General features: G+C 44.9%; 1 protein-coding gene across 1 annotated transcript in view; it reads right to left on the bottom strand.

Annotated features, from left to right (window-relative positions):
* Positions 1 to 20,318, bottom strand: part of mink1 (misshapen-like kinase 1) — an 87,197-nt gene that overhangs the window by 27,745 nt on the left and 39,134 nt on the right. The window contains exons 9-15 of the mRNA XM_083648109.1: positions 19,238 to 19,413; positions 16,731 to 16,800; positions 16,416 to 16,626; positions 9,701 to 9,808; positions 3,107 to 3,283; positions 1,976 to 2,146; positions 1,354 to 1,512 (exon numbers count right to left, since the gene is read on the bottom strand). Of these exons, the coding sequence (XP_083504235.1) occupies positions 1,354 to 1,512; positions 1,976 to 2,146; positions 3,107 to 3,283; positions 9,701 to 9,808; positions 16,416 to 16,626; positions 16,731 to 16,800; positions 19,238 to 19,413 (1,072 nt within the window). The remainder of the gene's footprint in view (positions 1 to 1,353; positions 1,513 to 1,975; positions 2,147 to 3,106; positions 3,284 to 9,700; positions 9,809 to 16,415; positions 16,627 to 16,730; positions 16,801 to 19,237; positions 19,414 to 20,318) is intronic.

Here is a 20,318-nt window from a genome sequence, read left to right as displayed (position 1 = left end):
AGCCTTCCCCCTGTTGGAGGCGGTGGCTGTTTTGTTATGGGAGTGCAAAAAAATGCAGCTGTTTACCTGGGGAACTGCATATTTCCAAAAGCTGAAGTAACCATGACTGCAGAGAGGAATGCAACTGTGAAAAATGTAACGGATGACTTTCAACCACATTTGATCGGAGTCCACACTTCAGCCGTCCTCGTGAACCATAATAAACTGCAACAGAGATTTTGCAGAGAAGGCAAGAACAAGCTGCCGCCATGAGTCTTAGCGCTCCACCCAGGGGGAGACTGAGGGGAGAATCTCAGGATAACAGTGATGTGATGCTGCCAGATATTGCACCGCCATGTCCACAGAGGAGTTCAGGCTCCGGTTAGGTAAAGAACGTGTAGTTGTGACACCAGGCACCAAGGACAGGAGCAAGGACAGGCATGTTTGGCTTATTTTTCTCATTCTATTTTGTCCTTGCCAGCTATTGCAAGGTTAGGCCAGCTACATTAGCTAGCTTACTGAGCCACCTCACCTTGCTCAGTTGCTGCTCCCCTTCCTTGAATTAGCTGGACCCTGACATCATGTTACTGTCTAGGGGTGTGTCTAGTAGCTGGACCCTGACATAATGTTACTGGTCTAGGGGTGTGTCTAGTAGCTGGACCCTGACATCATGTTACTGGTCTAGGGGTGTCTCTAGTAGCTGGACCCTGACATCATGTTACTGGTCTAGGGGTGTGTCTAGTAGCTGGACCCTGACATCATCTTACTGGTCTAGGGGTGCATCTAGTAGCTGGACCCTGACATGTTACTGGTCGAGGGGTGTGTCTAGTAGCTGGACCCTGACATCATGTTACTGGTCTAGGGGTGTGTCTAGTAGCTGGACCCTGACATCACGTTACTGGTCGAGGGGTGTGTCTAGTAGCTGGACCCCGACATCATGTTACTGGTCTAGGGGTGTGTCTAGTAGCTGGACCCTGACATCATGTTACTGGTCTAGGGGTGTGTCTAGTAGCTGGACCCTAACATCATGTTACTGGTCTAGGGGTGTGTCTAGTGCTCAGTTTAGTCAGCCAGCACTGCTGCCAAACGTAAAAACTGATTGTCAGGATACACAGGGAACAGGTGAGACAAGGAGTTCGCCAGTTGGAAGTAGATATGTGAAGAGATGTGTGCAGCAATGTGCATTTTGTCGAGGGAAAAGTACAGATTTTATTGTGTAACATGGAGGCACTTTAATGCCAGATGTAAATGTAATCCAGCTAAATCATATTTGGAGAGAAGCTGAAGTTAATTCCAGGTGTAAAGGGGGGCTACGGTTTAGATTCTGCACCCACTGTAGAGCCAAAATCTACCACTAGTATGTGAGGATCTCACCTTGGGTGGTAGCTCCACATCTGGCAGGCGGATCCAGGGGCCGCGGTCCTCTCTGATTGGGTGTGGCTGTGGTGCAGGGATCTCAGAGGTGGGGTCAGAGTTTTGACGCACCAGCTCTCGGGAGTGGATGGGGCGGGGTGTGGGGGTAAGGGAGGGGTCCTGGGTCGGGAAGGCGGACATGGTCTTAGTGGGCTGGTCACAGAGGGACTGGGAGCGGGGGACAGGGGCAGCGTAAGGCTTCAGTGGAACCAAGTGAGCCATCTGGAACTGCAGAGGGCAGCAGCAGCAGCGAAGCAGGAAGGGCGGAGGGCAGAGTGGAAGGAAGAATGCACAAGCCGTTCGGAGAACCGGGCCAAAGTGTGGGAAGAATGCAGTTTGTGTTTGGATTTTAAGACGACAGAATTTTAGATTTGTGGGAAGGAAGTAATTACAGATTGGTGGAGGGGGAAAGGAGGAAAAAGAAGAAAAAGGAGGCGTAAGTAAAGCTCGGATTCTCAGGTAGTGCAGCTCAAGAATATAGATGAGAAAGGCATCAGTTTTATTTATCACTATTTTCCTCACACTCCAAATGCTAAGAGGTTCTAATCAATTGCATTCAAAACACTTGCAAAGACGCACACACCTTGCCCTGCCCCCCCTGGGGTTCAACAGGCCTCTGCATCGGCGGGGTTTGGGCAGACTGGACCGCTCCCGATTGGCTGATAGAGTCAGAGCGTGATTGGATGGCAGTGTCAGAGACAGTGGTGCAGATTTTGGGTGAGCCCTGTCTATTGAGCTTACTGCGCTCCTCCACCTAAAAAAAGAAGGACACAACCAGGAATATATCAAACTGATCTCTCTTTAAGGCAATGACAAGTAATGTGACTGGTGTGTAATGCTCAGGTTTCCTACACATTTCCATTAAAAAATTCCATACTTTTCCCAGACCTTGATTTGTTTTTAAGATGTTGGTTGGTGTTCAATATAATTTACACAGATAGACACCTTGCCCTGTTAACTAGGTCATATCACTGTACAGATGAAGATTGTTCTTCACAGCCACAAAATATTAGAATATGTGAGCTGATTGGCAGGGTTCCTACACGGTTGTTTTTCTAAGACTATGTCTATGACTATGATTTTAGCCAGTATTTGATTTACTGTAATGCATGCTGACAGCGGCTGGGTAATAAGAGCACCCCTCTATCTGAACTTCAACTATCATTCTTCACATCAACAAAAACTGTGGACTCAAAAGTAGAGCTACAACATAAAAGCTAGAATTATGTGTGTATCGGACCTGAACCACAACATTTTTCATACTTTTCCAGACTTTTTTTTTTTTTTCAAATTCCCAAATTATTCAAGACCTGGAAATGATCAAATTCATTGTTAAAGGGAGGCTTTGCCAATTTACAACCCGCTTTGTATCATTACAATTACAGTATTTATGCAGATGGGTAGCCTTTACCTTGTCTTCATGTTTTCCTGCACCGAGAGCTCCGCAGTTTATTCCAGCACTTCCGTGTCCAGAATGATGCAAAACGCATCATTCTGTACAGGAAGTGAGCAGATGTTGCTCGAGGGCAGCTTCGAAGGTGGCTGTTATTGTTTCTTTTTATTTTCTCTGTCTGCGCACATGCGGGTTGAAAATCAGCAAAGCCTTCCTTTAATACTTTCCCAGACCGGCATAGTGTGGAGGAAATTCTACTTGTATGTTATTTTATCCACATGTTGGAACCCTGAATGCTTCAGACGTAGGTGATGCGTGTACCTGGCGTGCCCAGGCAGGCTTGTTGTTGGGCTCCAGGTTCTTGTTGTAGTGGTAGAGCTGGGGCTTCTTGTCTTGCTGCTGTTGCTGCAGAGACACCAGGTAGGCATGCTCCTGCTGCAGCTGCCTCTGCAGCCGCTCTGACTGACGCTGCTCCTCCAGCTGCTTACGCTTATACTCCTGAGCCAATAAGCACACGACGCAGTCAACACACCGCTCACCTCGCACTCCACGCGCTGCACCTTTCACAACATTTACGCCAGCTCATGGCCAAACACGTCTGTAAACAGGTGCACATTGACTCTTGGGCTGCAACTAATGATCGATTAGTTGTTTGGTCTATAAAATGTCAGGAAATGGTGAAACATTTTCAATCAGTGTTTTCCAAAGCCCAAGAGGACGTCTTCAAATGTCTGGTTTTGTCCACAATCCAAATACATTCCGTTTACTGTCATAGAGAGAAGTAAAGGCACCAGAAAATATTCACATCTAAGATAGCTGGAATCAGATAATTTTTACTTTCTTTTTTCTTAACACATTCAGTGCCACAGCGCTTCAGTAAAATTGTCTGGAGCCTGTGCCAGATTCACTTCCATTCAGTTGAAAACAGCTATAGAATTTTTTCTATTATGGCTATATTAACGGGGCTGGACTTTAATGAAACATTGAACACTCCTGCTTCTTCCAAAGAAGAAATTTTGTTTCTAGACAGTTCCATTATGAAATTACAGCCTCTCAAAAAAGTGCACTTTCAAGGGTTTTCTGTCGTTTTTTTTTTCTTTCCAAGATATAGCCCCTTTTATGAATACCTTTTGCACTCTAATTTCGAGCACATTCACTGACTCTGGCTGGTGTTTTCTGATGTGGTGGCGTGTGGTGTGGTTTCTGTGCAGCCACACACCCCTCTCTCCCCCCCCCCCCCCCCCCCCCTCCACCTCTGAGCTGCGGGCTCCTCCCACACGCACAGAGTTTGCTTTCTCGACTCCGTTTTTGCCCCGGACAGATCCCAGCTTTGCTGCGCGCATCATTTCCTTGATGGGCATCAAGGAAATGATGCGCGCTGGCAAACGCGACTGAACGAAAAGGCTTGGCCCGTTCGGCTTTCTAGGAAATCGTGTGGAGATAGATAGAAGCATAAGAGCTCAGTTGTGAGCGCGGATGCAGCCGAGCCCACTCTCGCTGTAGACGGAGCAATATATACGGCTCTGGCAGAAAGCATGCATCGGTTTCCACGGCTTTCTCCGCTGTCTCCTGTACAAAGTAAAGGATCTGAGGTGGGTGGAGCAGCTCCTGTGACGATGTTTAAGGTGGCGCCGTGTGATCCCTTGAAGGGATTCATGCTCACTGGCTGGGTACGACCTTAAACAGCAGAATTATGGAATAATATGAATTATGATTTTAGGACGTCCACAGACGTCCTTGGCACTGAACGTTACTTTTTTTTAGGACGTGCACAGACGTCCTTGGCACTGAATGTGTTAAAAAAGATTGATTAATTCATTCATTATCAAAATAGTTGGTGATTAATTTAATAATTGACAACTAATTGATTAGTTGTTGCAGCTCTAATTCACTCAAACCACAGACAGGGATTAACATTTTTAGCTGACCACCATTGTTTTCGTCAACTGTCTCGGGTAGATTTTATCATCTGTAGGTGTAGTCCTATTTATAGGACAGCGGTCAATTACCGACCCACATCAAAAGAATATTCATCTCCATCTGTAGCTCCATATTTCCATGCTGTATATTGACTAGACTGTCTAAGAGTCGGTTGATTTATTGGGTTTTCAATGTGAATTGTAGCCTCCGTGGGGCTCCCAACCTTTTGTTGGCCAGTGCATTCATAATAACAGAGAAATGAAAGACATTAAAGAGTTTTAATTGTGAGTCACACAAATGCAGACTTGCGTCCAATTTGCCTCCATGCAACAGAAGTAGTGCTGCACGATTTGGAGAAAGGATGCGATTATCGATTATTATGAACAATATTGCGATTTGCGATTGTGAGGAATGTGCCGGTTATGAGTTTTTGACGGTATGATAACCTTGGACAAAAATACCACGGTTTCACAGTATCAGACTAAAATACATGAAATCTATTAAAATATATTAAAAATAAACAAATAAAACAATTTGAAATAAAATTATCTTTCAAAAAATATAAAGCATTTTATGATCAGAATACAGCAATATATATATTTTTTATAAAATCTTTACAAATTATATAGCCATGTACTCTTCACAACATACTGTGATATCTATGTTTGAGACATTTGCCTGTCTCAAACAGAAAAATATAAACTGCAGCACTGTGTTACAGCACATAGGTTGTGTAAGCTGGCTCAGACTGCAAAGTTAGTTAATGTCTGTCCAGTAATACAATGAGTAATACACACCCAGTAGCGACAGATTACACATGGCCTTAAACGCCACACTCACGTGACTTTTTTTAGAGAGAGCCTGGTGACACGAGGTTACGTTAACATCGTGTCACCAGGCTCTCTCAAAGGAGGTTATGTGCAGAGTGCAGACACTGAAGGAGTCATGTGCAAGCTGACTGACTGGAGTGTTTTTTCTCTGCTCTCAGCCCGGTTAATCTCGCTATATTCTTCATCATCACAGTGGCTCATTACCTGGTGTACACTTAAACACGCACTAGTTCTGCATAAGCACCTGCAGCATTCTCCTCCTACCAACTCTCTCACTAATCACATGGCTGTTTACATGCTTTTCTGATCGGCTATTTACTTAGCTTAGCCAGCTGTTAGCGATCTCATGGCTGCTCTCTCTAGGTAAGATGTTATACGTTTATGTTAACGTTATGCACAACATTACTGTATTTGCGGGAGTGGGAGAAGTCTCCTGCTAGTGTTGATGTCCAGTGTGATGGCAGAGAAAAGAGAAACATGCGTTTGATTATCTGCTGCGTCGCGTGTAACGTTAGTTAGACGAGGCACACACAAACAGACGTTTTTTATTATTATAAATAATCGCACCCTTTTGCGGTTATGTAATCCACGTGCTGACATCGCGATTGCGATTCGATTAATCGTGCAGCACTAAACAGAAGAGACTAAAACATGACAGACTCTCAAGTAGAAACACTGGATCGTCTGGTGATTGTGTACACTTATCAGTCAAAGTAACATTTGATGATCACAAACAATATTGAGTTCACAGAATCAAAATCATTTTTGACTTGAGTGTTTGTTATTGTTGGTTATTCTGTTAGTGCATATTCATTATTATTGGCGAAAAATGTAAATGACCTAAGACATAACGGCTACCAAGTGCTCCAGTTCACATCAGAGATCATCGCCTAATGAAGCCAGAAGGATGACATCATCCACCAACAGCAGATGCCACCTTAATGTCACCAACCCGGCGGCCAGTTTGTGGCCTGTGCTCAGTCCTGGTGCCGTGGTGACAGCTGAGTGCGACGCGGTTAGTTAGGTGAGGATGGGCACCTCTTTCTCCAAGAAACTAAGATGCTGAGGAAACGGTTGTGCATGCAGCTCTACTCTGCCCTGTTGCCACAGTGACCCTGATAAGTGACAAGGTGGATGGATTTACAGATAACAGGTATCCAACTTCAAGGAAAAAGTTATTTTCATTCTGTGAACCTTGTTTTTAATATTGTTGATGGTCCCACCCTTTAATATTCAATGCAAAATAATCTGCAATAAAGGGAATACAATCCATTAAGGTCAACTTTTGAAAATCTGTTGTGGTCTCCCATTTGTTAAAGGCAATCATGCAATCTAACTTTCAGTTCAATCTTTTTGACTGAACACATCAAATACCATGTGATTTTCAGACAGCCTAATTACAGGATAATTATGGTTATTTTCAAACTGGGCCTTATTTTCCTAGTTTTTTCCATCATGACGATTGATTGTGTTCACAATTTCATCACTTATTTCACTTTAAAGTCTGATGTAGCTTCGGTTTGCTGGGTGACACTGCTGCAGGAGGTGTGCACAGGGGCGTAGCTACTTCTTGCCTAGGCCCATCCAATCACGAGACTTTAAAACTTCCTAAATGGCTGACATTACTGTCTTTCAGAGGCTGTAATGGGCTCATTTTTAGAGATAGAGTGAGGGTCCTGCTATCATATGAAACTAGAAGATCTAAGGCATGTATTAGTGCCAACCCTGTCATGTTAACTTGTCGAGAAGGGGGCTAAACAATGCTCTAAATTTTGGGTAGATTTTGGCAGCTCAAAAAGTGGCATGGCCATTTTCAAAGGGTCCCTTGACCTCTCACCTGAAGATATCTGAATGAGAATGGGTTGTAAGGGTACCCACGAGTCTCCCCTTTATAGTCATGCCCACTTATACTAATCCTATGCAGTTTTGCAAAAACCACGCAATTGTTTTGCATGCCGTATAAATGTGTTATTTTAAAATATTCGATTTGAATATTTTTGCATACTGGGGTCCCTAAACAGTTTTGGAATTTCCTAAATTGCGTATGACTGGAAAGTTGTTACTCTTGTTATTAGAATAGGAGAAATTATGTGATCATGCTGCCATTCTAGCATTACTTATGTCAGCATGCATTTTGAGCCGAGCTAAGCTCTTTGAATCCTCTACCCACAAGGCTTGGTCAGTGTCAAAAGTGGGGTTTTGCTACTGTAGGTGTCAAAATGGCATACATGCAGTTACACCCTTTTGAGAGCAAACAAACCCTACTTTTACCGTCTTTGCAGTGAGCTATACAATGATTTGTACATAGGTATACAATTATTTCTAGCCTACCTTTGATCGCAGTCCTTGTTTATTCATTTTAGCTTGTATGCATACATTTTCTTTTCCTTTGAAAGTACATTAAGAGCAACGTATACCAAAGTCAAATTCCCTGTATGTCTACATCAGGGGTGGCCAAACTACGGCCCGCAGGCCAACTGCGGCACGCTGCCCGTTTTTAAGTGGCCCGCCATAAATTTAGAAAAAAAAAATATGATAAAAACGTTTTCCCGTTTTTCTGTTTTAAAGTTTAAAACGGAAAACAAAAACAAAAAAACGAAAACAGGAAAAAAACGGAAAAACAAAAACAAAAAAACAGATTCCCCATTTCGTTTTTTCTATTTAAAACCATTAAAAATGGGTTATACTTGAGTACCCTGACCTGGTTATTTTTAAACATTTTTAATACTGAATGAATGTTTAATACTAATGTTATGTTAAATTATCTGTCTTAACCTGTTGGCACAGGAAAAGAAAATTTGAAAACATACAGAAATACCCATTATAATAGGTGAGCACATCAATAAACTGTGTCATATATTTATTTAGGTAGAAATTACATTTTTGATGGCACAAGGGTTTTCTGGTCCAATTTCTTTTGCCGCGAAAACTGCCGCGCTTAATATTGTTTGGCCCGCGACTCCTTATATTTTTCTGTATGCGGCCCACAACCAAAAAAGTTTGGCCACCCCTGGTCTACATACTTGGCCAATAAAGCTGATTCTGATTGTGATAATGTCAGTTACGTCAATAGTGTGGCCCATCCACTTTTATTCAGGCCCACCTGCAATTTCATTTCTGGCTACGCCACTGGGTGGGCATGTACAGACTATGACTATTTTGTTAAAAGTACACGAAGAGCTGTTAAAATGTGACAGTGACAGTTATCATCCCAGCTGGCAACAAGCCAAAAGGACTGCATGACACCAAATATCCAAAGCACCAGCAGACATGGAAGGGTCGCTGCTGCAGTGTGTTTTGGCAAAAATAGATATCGTTAACAACTCATATTGTTCTGAGAATACATATAATACTTAAGTGCCAGCCAATCAATCACTTTCAACGATGAGAGGTACGACAACCAAAAGGAGAATATGGGAACCACTGCAGTCAAGAGCAAGACATCTTAAGGAGTAGTGGGGAGGAATTACCATGAGCAGTGCCTGCTCCTGAAGCAGCTGCTGCTGAAGGATTTCTAACTGTCGCTGCTCTTCTTCTAACTTATGTCTGATAAACTCCTAACACACACACACACACACACACACACACACACACACACACACACAGACACACACACACACACACACACACACACACACACACACGTGTAAGGAAATTGGTTCAGAAAAGCAAGAATGAAAGGAAGAGGAGTGGGAAAGATGGAGAAGGAGGAGGAGGGGGTAGAAGATAGAAGCGGAAACAGTTATGTAATCATTCCGGTATCAACAATGGAAACTGCGTGTTCTGATAAAAATCTACAATTCTAGCATTGCATTTCTATGTTTAGTGGAAAGACCTGCACTATCCCTCCCTGCTAAGTAATTGTAATAGAGACACACACAAAAGTGATCATACCAATATCAAATCAATATTGCACTGCCACTACATGGTGATTGTGATATGATGGCAGGCTGTGTGTTAGCAGGGGTAGACTGGAGAGACGCAGAGAGCTCACCCACACAAAACTCATCTGTGAATAAATACACTCATTTAGATCCTTGCTGCTATGGCAACCTACTCATGGAATTTCACCACCAGAGCGACTGGCACAGGGTTGCTGACGGACACGCCCACACCTCTCACCGATTGGCTGTTTGCAGCCCCTGTGTGTCCTGTGGTTGGTTACCTGCTCCCTCTCAGCCAGCCTTCTATCCTCCTCTCGTCTCATATCGTCAAGTCTCCGATGGGGACCTTTTTCTTGCTGCCTCACCATCTCTCGCTCTTTTCTCTGTTGCTGGGAGAAAAGGGAGACAGGGGAAAGAGAAATGAGCATGGAGGCTGTGTTTGCACAGGGGAATTGATCATGGAGAGCTTGCTTTTGAGCAAACCCTCCCTTGTTTTTGTGCAGAGAGCTGGAAAAAGCAGAGAATAGCAGTTGTGAGTCACACACACACACACACACACACACACACACACACACACACACACACACACCTCTTCTGAGAGTGTTAGTCCGATTCAAACTCTTGGTCAGTTATTAGTTTCTGACAGCGACGGTTGGCCGTTTTATCTGATTCTTCAAAAGGACATTCAAACAACTCTCTTTACAGAGGCTTGCTCTTTGTGGTGCAAAGAGAGCCTCCCACTGAGTAATGACACACAAAACACAAACTCATGTCCACTCTCTTATTGGTGTCAGTTCATCATTAATAAGTGTTGGACAGAGGGGACAGGTAAGATGGAGGAGGTAGGATAGGGGAGCAGTCTGAGCACTAATAACTTATAAGACTCTGGGACAGACGGACAATATGTCGGGGTTTCCGGTGTAGAGTGGACGTCTGCTCCAAGACTTCCGCTTCCGTCGTCGTTTACAGTCCGACGACGGGGTGGACGACGGGCGGGCCAAATTCTTCCGGGTCGTGTTAACACTTCCGCTGGTCACGGCGCGAAATACAAAAGAAAGGTCAGAAGAAGAAAATTGTTTTTGTAGCGGACAGTGCAGGGGGTAAAACAAAGAACGTAGCCTACTACTTTGAGCTCGGTACACAGCAAGCAAGCAGAGTATCCACTGTTAGCCAGGTCAGATAACGTTATCGTCGACAATGACGAGCACTTCCTTGTAAAACATACCTGGACTCCAACAAACAAAGCTTCAGATGGTTTTTCTCTCCTCCGAGCGCAGCACGAGCCACTTACGTCTATAAGACCCGCAGACGTTAACGTAACTCCCTTGATTGCGAGAATTAACGAGCCAGTTACATGGCGTTGCATTCTTAGACATTGCCGTTTGCTTTTATTTTGTATGTTACATACAATTGGCTAAATGATTAGTTAATTCAGAGTTGGATGATATTGGAGCAGCCGGTCTTTTTCTTTTTTTAGCCGGAAGTCGTGACAACCACACAACCGGGTCAAATGGGCGTGGCTACATAAGGTGAATAGATTAGCCAAAATGTCGCCTGGACATAAAACGCATACAAAAAGTATCGATCACTCAACTCCAACTCCATTCTTGCAGTTATCGGACTGTAAACAATGACCGCCGTGCACAGAAGCAGAAGTCTTGGGGGGGAGGGAGGGGGAGGAGACATCTGCTCTACAGCAGAAACACCAAAATATCAGCAGTCTGTCTCAGAGTCTTATTAGTCATCCGACTGATAGACTCTGGGTTCCCTGGTTGAGGGGAGTCAAATCCTTAGTGCTGTGGAATACCTCACCATGGCACCCATACTACATGGGCATGGACATTTAAAACTGACTGGATTAAACGAAATGGATTTTTCAATATCACAATTATTAAAAGACCCTATCAATGCTGAGAACACTCTAATGTAGGCTTTCCAGAAATATAAGATAACAACAATGAATGACGTAATGAAAACCAACTGTGAGTGTTGCCTCTTTCAAATCCCCCCTTTTTTTTACACTTTCATATCTTTACGTATTTGGGGCATGGCCAGCCCCGGCTGGGTCACCTGGGCGAGGGTGTATGATGTTGCGAGACCCGAAACATCCTATGACCCCAGGGTACATCACTGAGGATACGTCCCAGTTGCATCCATGCAATGTTTTTTTCTTTCTTAGTTAGCCTGGCTTAGCCAGTGGCTCATAGGAATAGACTACGTGACAACCAGGAAAGACTAGTGACTACTGGAGAGTCAGTTGACAGCCGGAACAGGGACGGCATTCGCGTAGCAGTATGGGTTAGCTCCCCACCCTGCGTCTTCCATGAGGAAGAAGCCCAACAATCCACGAGAGGCCTTTTAGGAGGGCCATTCAAGCCTCAAGTGGAGTCTGCAGTGCCACCAAGTACTGGTACTGCATGGTATCCACCAAGATGCCATCACCTCGGAATGAGATGTTTGGAGCGGGGGAGTCTGGTGCAGCGCACAGGTCCTAGACCTGGTGAGACGAGGGAGGAACCCGGCCGGGTGGCAACCCACAGAGCCCGGTCCCTCTACGTACCAGAGCCCTCCCCCTCCCCCGGTCCCGGCAGAGTAGTTCCGGAGCAGCGGATTGAGTGGCCCTGACCACGTGACCACCTTCGACCCTTCCTAGAGGGCTGATCGTGGGTAGCTACTGGGACGTAAGTTGGGGCTTGGCCAGCCCCGGCTGGGTCACCTGGGCGAGGGTGTATGATGTTGCGAGACCCGAAACATCCTATGACCCCAGGGTACATCACTGAGGATACGTCCCAGTTGCATCCATGCAATGTTTTTTTCTTTCTATCTACGGACACTGTCGGCCCACAAATAAGCTGACAGACAATGTTGAACTATAATGTGTTAAGCCTAAACATTATATAATATAATAATAGAACATAACAACAACAACAACAAATATAGCTGCAAGCGGCAATACCAGGGGTTCAAGCCTATTACCCTCAAAGGGTCTTGAATATCTGTCATGTCTGTCATTGGTCCAAATTTCAAGGATTGGCCCAGTGGTATGGATGGTTAAAAAAACAGGAAATGAGGTGTTGGTAATATCGCCAAACTTTGGTAGATTGGTGTAATTTTTTGTTTCCGAGTAGTGGGTGAGTTTTCTAGCCTGGGTGGTTAGTGTGGGCCTTAGGGTTTCTGAGATATACACAGTTTTACGGAGTGAAAATAATAATAATAACCAGGGGTTCAAGTCTATTGCCCCCGAAGGGGCTTGAATATCTGTCATTATGTGTCATTGGGCCAAATTTCAGGGATTGGCCCAGTGGTATGATGATGTCAAGCCTATTGCCCCCGAAGGGGCTTGAAACATTTTGAAAATGCATGTAGAGATACTCACCGATCGAGCATAGGATACATTCCCTTTGAAAGGTGCATGGTTGCAGCACTCATGGCAACCATGCAAAATGAAACTGCTGTCTTGTGTGCGCATACTCGCATAGGCATAAAACTACAACGGTTCAATCAAACACAGGAAGCGATGACCCGTTTGAAAGGGAATTTCATTGGCTAAAAGACTGGTCAGTCAAAGTATAAGAACCTGCCATTGGGTTCGATGTCTATGACGTTTACACACAACAGTCGCACACAGCCAAGAGGAAAGTTGAGGAGTGCTAGTTGAGTTGACTGACGCACTGTGCAGCCAAAAGGGATCGCAGAAACTTGTGGAAGGACTAATTTTCTTCCAGAGAGAGTATATTTTCCAAAATGGTGCATCATTCGTCATCCGCCCTTCGTCTTCACGTGCTATAAACCGGAAACCGAACAAAAACAATATCTACTTCACGGATTTGTAAAGTCAAAGAATAGTGTTTTATTGACGATTGTCGGAGTTAGGATGTTGTGGTGACTGAATGTAATGGCTAGTTTTGTTCATTGGACCCTTGCCTTGATTTCCATACCAAGAATACCATGAACCATGTTGATTTGGAGGTGTGACACGGCATTGAACGTAGGTAGGTCTCATCTCGGTGTGTTTTGTGTACACTCTTTGCACACGAACAGCTATAACTTTCGCTGTCTTCATCTGATCCGAAAAACCATGGTAGTGGTCGACCGACGCGCAAGATTCAGAGCTTTCATATGGTGTGTGACATGAATAGATTCATTGAGAATTCACCATGTTAATGATGAATGAACAGCAATTACATCTGAAACGTAACACCGGCGTTACATGGCCATTTTAGAGGTTTTGAAGGAGAATTGTTTTTTTTACGTGTACCTTATTTCCAGGTGGATTTATGTTTGGTGAAATTTCTGAAAATGATTCAAAAGCCAGAACGCGCTGCGCAATGGCCTAGAACAGAGGCCATAGGTAGGGGCACCTGCTAAACGTGTATTTACATCCTGTAAATAGCTTATTTTCTGCTACGCAGCGGCTCATATCCTGATTATATGATACTGTCATAAATGTGAGCCGCTCTCTTTACCTCTCTCAGCCAGCTGTCACATCCGGGCACTGTGTCACCAAGTCCTGTTCACCTCTCTCAGCCAGCTGTCACATCTGGGCACTGTGTCACTAAGTCCTGTTTACCTCTCTCAGCCAGCTGTCACATCCGGGCACTGTGTCACTAAGTCCTGTTTACCTCTCTCAGCCAGCTGTCACATCCGGGCACTGTGTCACCAAGTCCTGTTCACCTCTCTCAGCCAGCTGTCACATCCGGGCACTGTGTCACCAAGTCCTGTTCACCTCTCTCAGCCAGCTGTCACATCCGGGCACTGTGTCACCAAGTCCTGTTCACCTCTCTCAGCCAGCTGTCACATCCGGGCACTGTGTCACCAAGTCCTGTTCACCTCTCTCAGCCAGCTGTCACATCCGGGCACTGTGTCACCAAGTTCTGTTTACCTCTCTCAGCCAGCTGTCACATCCGGGCACTGTGTCACTAAGTCCTGTTTACCTCTCTCAGCCAGCTGTCACATCCGGGCACTGTGTCACCAAGTTCTGTTTACCTCTCTCAGCCAGCTGTCACATCCGGGCACTGTGTCACCAAGTCCTGTTTACCTCTCTCAGCCAGCTGTCACATCCGGGCACTGTGTCACCAAGTCCTGTTTACCTCTCTCAGCCAGCTGTCACATCCGGGCACTGTGTCACCAAGTCCTGTTTACCTCTCTCAGCCAGCTGTCACATCCGGGCACTGTGTCACCAAGTTCTGTTTACCTCTCTCAGCCAGCTGTCACATCCGGGCACTGTGTCACCAAGTCCTGTTTACCTCTCTCAGCCAGCTGTCACATCCGGGCACTGTGTCACTAAGTCCTGTTTACCTCTCTCAGCCAGCTGTCACATCCGGGCACTGTGTCACCAAGTCCTGTTTACCTCTCTCAGCCAGCTGTCACATCCAAGCACTGTGTCACCAAGTCCTGTTCACCTCTCTCAGCCAGCTGTCACATCCGGGCACTGTGTCACCAAGTCCTGTTTACCTCTCTCAGCCAGCTGTCACATCCGGGCACTGTGTCACCAAGTCCTGTTTACCTCTCTCAGCCAGCTGTCACATCCGGGCACTGTGTCACCAAGTCCTGTTTACCTCTCTCAGCCAGCTGTCACATCCGGGCACTGTGTCACCAAGTCCTGTTTACCTCTCTCAGCCAGCTGTCACATCCGGGCACTGTGTCACCAAGTCCTGTTTACCTCTCTCAGCCAGCTGTCACATCCGGGCACTGTGTCACTAAGTCCTGTTCACCTCTCTCAGCCAGCTGTCACATCCGGGCACTGTGTCACCAAGTCCTGTTCACCTCTCTCAGCCAGCTGTCACATCAGGGCACTGTGTCACTAAGTCCTGTTCACCTCTCTCAGCCAGCTGTCACATCCGGGCACTGTGTCACCAAGTCCTGTTCACCTCTCTCAGCCAGCTGTCACATCCGGGCACTGTGTCACTAAATCCTGTTCACCTTTCTCAGCCAGCTGTCACATCAGGGCACTGTGTCACTAAGTCCTGTTCACCTCTCTCAGCCAGCTGTCACATCCGGGCACTGTGTCACCAAGTCCTGTTTACCTCTCTCAGCCAGCTGTCACATCCAGGCACTGTGTCACCAAGTCCTGTTCACCTCTCTCAGCCAGCTGTCACATCCGGGCACTGTGTCACTAAGTCCTGTTTACCTCTCTCAGCCAGCTGTCACATCCAGGCACTGTGTCACCAAGTCCTGTTCACCTCTCTCAGCCAGCTGTCACATCCGGGCACTGTGTCACCAAGTCCTGTTTACCTCTCTCAGCCAGCTGTCACATCCGGGCACTGTGTCACCAAGTCCTGTTTACCTCTCTCAGCCAGCTGTCACATCCAGGCACTGTGTCACCAAGTCCTGTTTACCTCTCTCAGCCAGCTGTCACATCCAGGCACTGTGTCACCAAGTCCTGTTTACCTCTCTCAGCCAGCTGTCACATCCGGGCACTGTGTCACTAAGTCCTGTGAGACTCTCACATCAGTGATAGTTGAGAGCTCAGCTGCAGTGGATCAAGCCGCCATGTTCCGCTTGGAGTAAACACCGTGGATATTTATCTGATTTAGAGAATATGGACGATTCATTTGAATTCGATGGCTGCCTGTATTTATTTGAGCGGGACTAACGTCATATGCATTACAAACCGAGGAGCGGGGGAACGGGAGCTTCTATCTCTACCAATGTGATGTGATGTGCAGAGAGACAGGGTGAACATGCTGGCTGCAGCAAGGTCAATACAGCATTCAGTGTTTCCCCTACCATTCCACAGGCCATTCAATGACGCCCCCGCCAGGCCACAAATATATATATGTATATATATATATATATATATATAGAGAGAAGTATATATATATAGAAGTAAGTTCCGCATCCATTTTCTCCATAGACATTTAGAACGACCCCCCCCCCCCCCGCTTTGTAAAGGACTCGGCAGCTCAGGAGCCACAAGACAGAAGAAAAGTTGGAAGGCGGGTAAAACATCCTCTGACGTTTCCTTACAGACATGAACTCTGGAGCTTACTGTACCTCTTCAAGGCGGCGGCGCTGTTCCTTCTGCTCTTCGATGCGTTTCTGACGGTCGTGCAGCAGCTGTCTCTTGTGCTCTTCGGGGTCCCTGCGCTGAGCAGCCAGCTGGGCCTGCTGCCTCTTGTGAGCCTCTGAACGCTCCTTGTTCTCCTGCTGCAGACGCTGGAAGTCCCGCCTCAGGGTGGACTCACCGGGCACATTGAGGATGGAACTACACAACAAAAGCAGCAGATAGAACAGAGGGGTTTATGGGGCCAATCATTACCAGGATGCAGACTGCATACTACCTTGGACAGGACACTGAAGTGCAATTACCTTGACTCTCTCTCATCTCCACGATTCTCATCCTCCTCATCACTACCGCTGTACTCGTACTCTGTCTCTTCTAGAGGAAAATGTGAATAAAGGAAAGTCCAGACATGAAAAAAAACACATCATCCCCTCATCACTATCCACATACATCCAGACAATGTAAGCTGGTCCGTGCCCATTCAATGAGTCCTAGGACTGAGTACTGTTTAAAAAACTACAATACCATGTATTTCTTGAAGCTAGAAAAAATGTAATATACGATCAGAGGCTCCTCTCAAACCTTTGATAGGATATGGAGTCCCTTCCTAAACTTGTATGACTCTTTGCAGGAACCCCTAGATGAAGAGTAGGTCTAGAATATACATCAGTCCTGTTACAGTAGTGAGCATTCTTCCATAATCCACCCCTTTCCACCCCCTTCTTTTTGTCTTCCCCCTCCCTCTTCTCTGAGTGACTTACATGACTACTCAATTGTCTCAGTACAAGTGTCTTTGCTTCGTCTACATGTACTTTGGAACCTGTAATCCTATGGGTGGGTGGGGTGGTAGGGATGGGAACGGGGAATTCAATTTACGTAATGTTTAATACTTTGTTGTATTTGAAAGAAGAACAAGTGAACTGAAGTAAATATTTATGTTTTGTACTCTATTGCCCACGTGGGATGAAAACTTGGAAAATCAATAAAAAAATAAAAAAATACAAAAACTACAATACCAGCACACCAGTGATACTAATAACAATAGAGTACGATATATTTTCTTTTCTTCATCTTTCTGTGTAAATCTCACAATATACAGTAGTTTCAGTTCTTGCTATAAACCATCCGCCATCATACAGATTTACATAATTTTCCTTATAGAAAAACAACATAGAAACAAACCAATACAAAACATTCATGCCACCTCGTCACTATCATTATATCCACAATTCCACATTCCACTTCGTACATTATTTTTTTGTTATGACAGAACAAATGAGCAGAAAACAGAAAACTATAAAAAATTTAAAATAAAACAAACTCCACATGATCAGATCCTATTCACCTTATGTTCCAACACAGGTCAGCCAGTTACTTCCTATTGTGTTTACACTTCCTGTGACAGTACAGTACTAGTGACCAGGTAAAACAGACAGTGTTTTGAACAGGAAGTCTTAACACAACTGGGTCAAGTGGGTGGTGAATACATCACAGTAAACAATTACATTGTCAGGAGGATAGAGCCTTTTTATTTTTTCTCATTTCATTCGATACCCATCATTTGAATGGAAGCATTCAGTTGCATAAAAAGCCACCACTCCTCCCTATCCAAAAGATTTTTACACAAATACATTTTGAAAGTGTTCAAATTATTGAAATATTAATTAAATACGTCTACAAATGGTCCAAGGAAGTATTATTTGGGCAGTGCAACAGTAAACATCACAGGCGTGTAGTATAGCCATACTTTCAAATGTTTTGGTGGCATCTGCACGCTGAAGTGCCAACCCCGTCACATACACCACGCTGGAATTCACCACCACAGACTGTATGGGTTTTAGCTGCTGCGGTAGTGGCACGTGACTTTTCGGGACGTAATTTGCCCCGGAAGTAAGTTCCACGTCCATTTTCTCCATAGACATTTCGGGAAAAAAATTAAATATTTTTTCCTGTTATTTTTTGTTCTCGCTTAAACCGAATGTTTTATGGTCACTTTAGATTCTCTGGAAGACTTTTTGGCTTGGTTCGAGCCTCAAAACTCGTTATATTTGGATTTATCGAAATGTCTATGAAAAAAATGGAATGCAGAACTTACTTTCGGGGGGAAATTACGGTACATCACAAAAAGTCACGTGCCTGTTGAGCTCTATTATCTGTCTTTCTTCAATTAATCCAAGGTCTTCAAATGGAGGTAGCAGGTAGAGAGGTAGGCTACAGAAAGTTTTTATTCTTTCCAATTTCTTTTAATTACCTCATGCGCTCTCAATTGGTCAACGTGCAGTAAAGTTGACAGATCACAGTCAAGTCCACACAGAAAATTTGCGGTGGGATTCGTTTTATGGACACTTCAAATAATAATTACAGAGAATAATCCTTCCAAAATGTTTGTTTTGAGGGCACATACATGTAGGCTACCTCATTTGAAGCGTTTCTTTACTCCACCATGTAGGCTATAGTAGAGAGTGCAGCAGGTGCAGTCGGCTTCAGACTCGCCAGTCTGTCTGACTGTGTATGTGTGAGAGAGAGTTCACATCTTTAATAAAGGGTTTGTCGGCGTGTTTCACTGCTCTAACTCTATAAATTATTTAATAATGTTGCTTTGTCACGTTCTGAGCCTGCCCCGCCTGCACCTGCGATATTTTCCTAATTTGCCAAACCAGACCGCCTGCGGCACGGGCCAGCCCACGGGACCCGACGGGTTCTGGCTAGCCTACTACTTGGTACTGGGTTATTTCTGTCGATACCTTAAAAGGTATTGAGTAGCGATACTCAGCCCTACCAAGGCCAGACTCTTTGTATCTCATTTGCTTACCTTTCTCTCCCCTTTTCTTGCGCGTGCGGTCAATGTGGTCTTTAAGCTGGATTCGGACCTGGCGCTCGGTGGGCTGGTCCCTGATGAACGTGTGCTTGAGGAGCTGCTCTGTGGATGGTCGGCTGGGATACGTCTTGACCAGACAGCCCTCTATGAAGTCAATGAATTTCTTGGACCTGGGAGGAAGAGGGAGATTAGTGGAAGATATTGTAAACAGGTGAGGCAGATGGGGAGGGAGGGCAGACATGGAACAGTTGGTCGCTGGGCAGCAGTAGCCCGGTGTATTAATAGCAGCCTGGTCTATTATCATCCTCACAGAATCCAAATTATCAGTTAATGTTTAGTTGATTCAAGATTATATTTGACACCCAAATAAAGATTTAATATGAATGCCACGCCAACCCCAAACTGTACTCGGGTGTCAGTCAAACTAACATGGGACTTTTTGCATGTGCAGTGGGAGTGTCCCTCTGTTCCAAATTTCTGGGAAGCCATCACAAATCATTTAACTGGCATAACCAATAAGTCACAACTAACTCTCCTATAATAACATTCCTGAAGATGACAGCAGTTTTAATTAAAACTGATCACATATAGATTTTTGTGGCTGGCTGAGCCTGGGATCATGGCCACTAAGGAAATGCTAACACAGGGATGGCAGCCACCACACAGCCTTCCCATTCAGAAAAAGAGGGAGCTCATTATAGACAGTTGGAACCCTCCTTTGCCAGGTTGAAAGGGAGCTGGTCGGGGCAAGCTTGAGGTCTAGAAGGAGCCTTAATGATAGCAATGATAATATATATATATGGTATATAGATATGATAATATAAGATAACTTGCTGGGTTCCAGACTGTGACCAAAATAGTCGCATATGCAGGTCTGCTCCCATAGCCGAGTTATCTCACGATTGTTAGAAGTAATAATAAAACTGCACTGATATTATATGGTTTCTAGCATTGATAGTATAATAGTCATTTATTTTTTGGGTGCACTGGGCCTTTTTAAGTGATAAGCGTGTTTTTCTCCAAGCCCTGCTACAACCATGACTTTCCTTACTGTACATTGTACCTTGGCATGAGA

This window comes from Poromitra crassiceps, assembly GCF_964638095.1.
Source record: "Poromitra crassiceps genome assembly, chromosome: 1".
In the NCBI taxonomy this organism is placed as follows: Eukaryota; Metazoa; Chordata; class Actinopteri; order Beryciformes; family Melamphaidae; genus Poromitra; species Poromitra crassiceps.
This window is presented reverse-complemented; position numbering and strand designations above follow the sequence as displayed.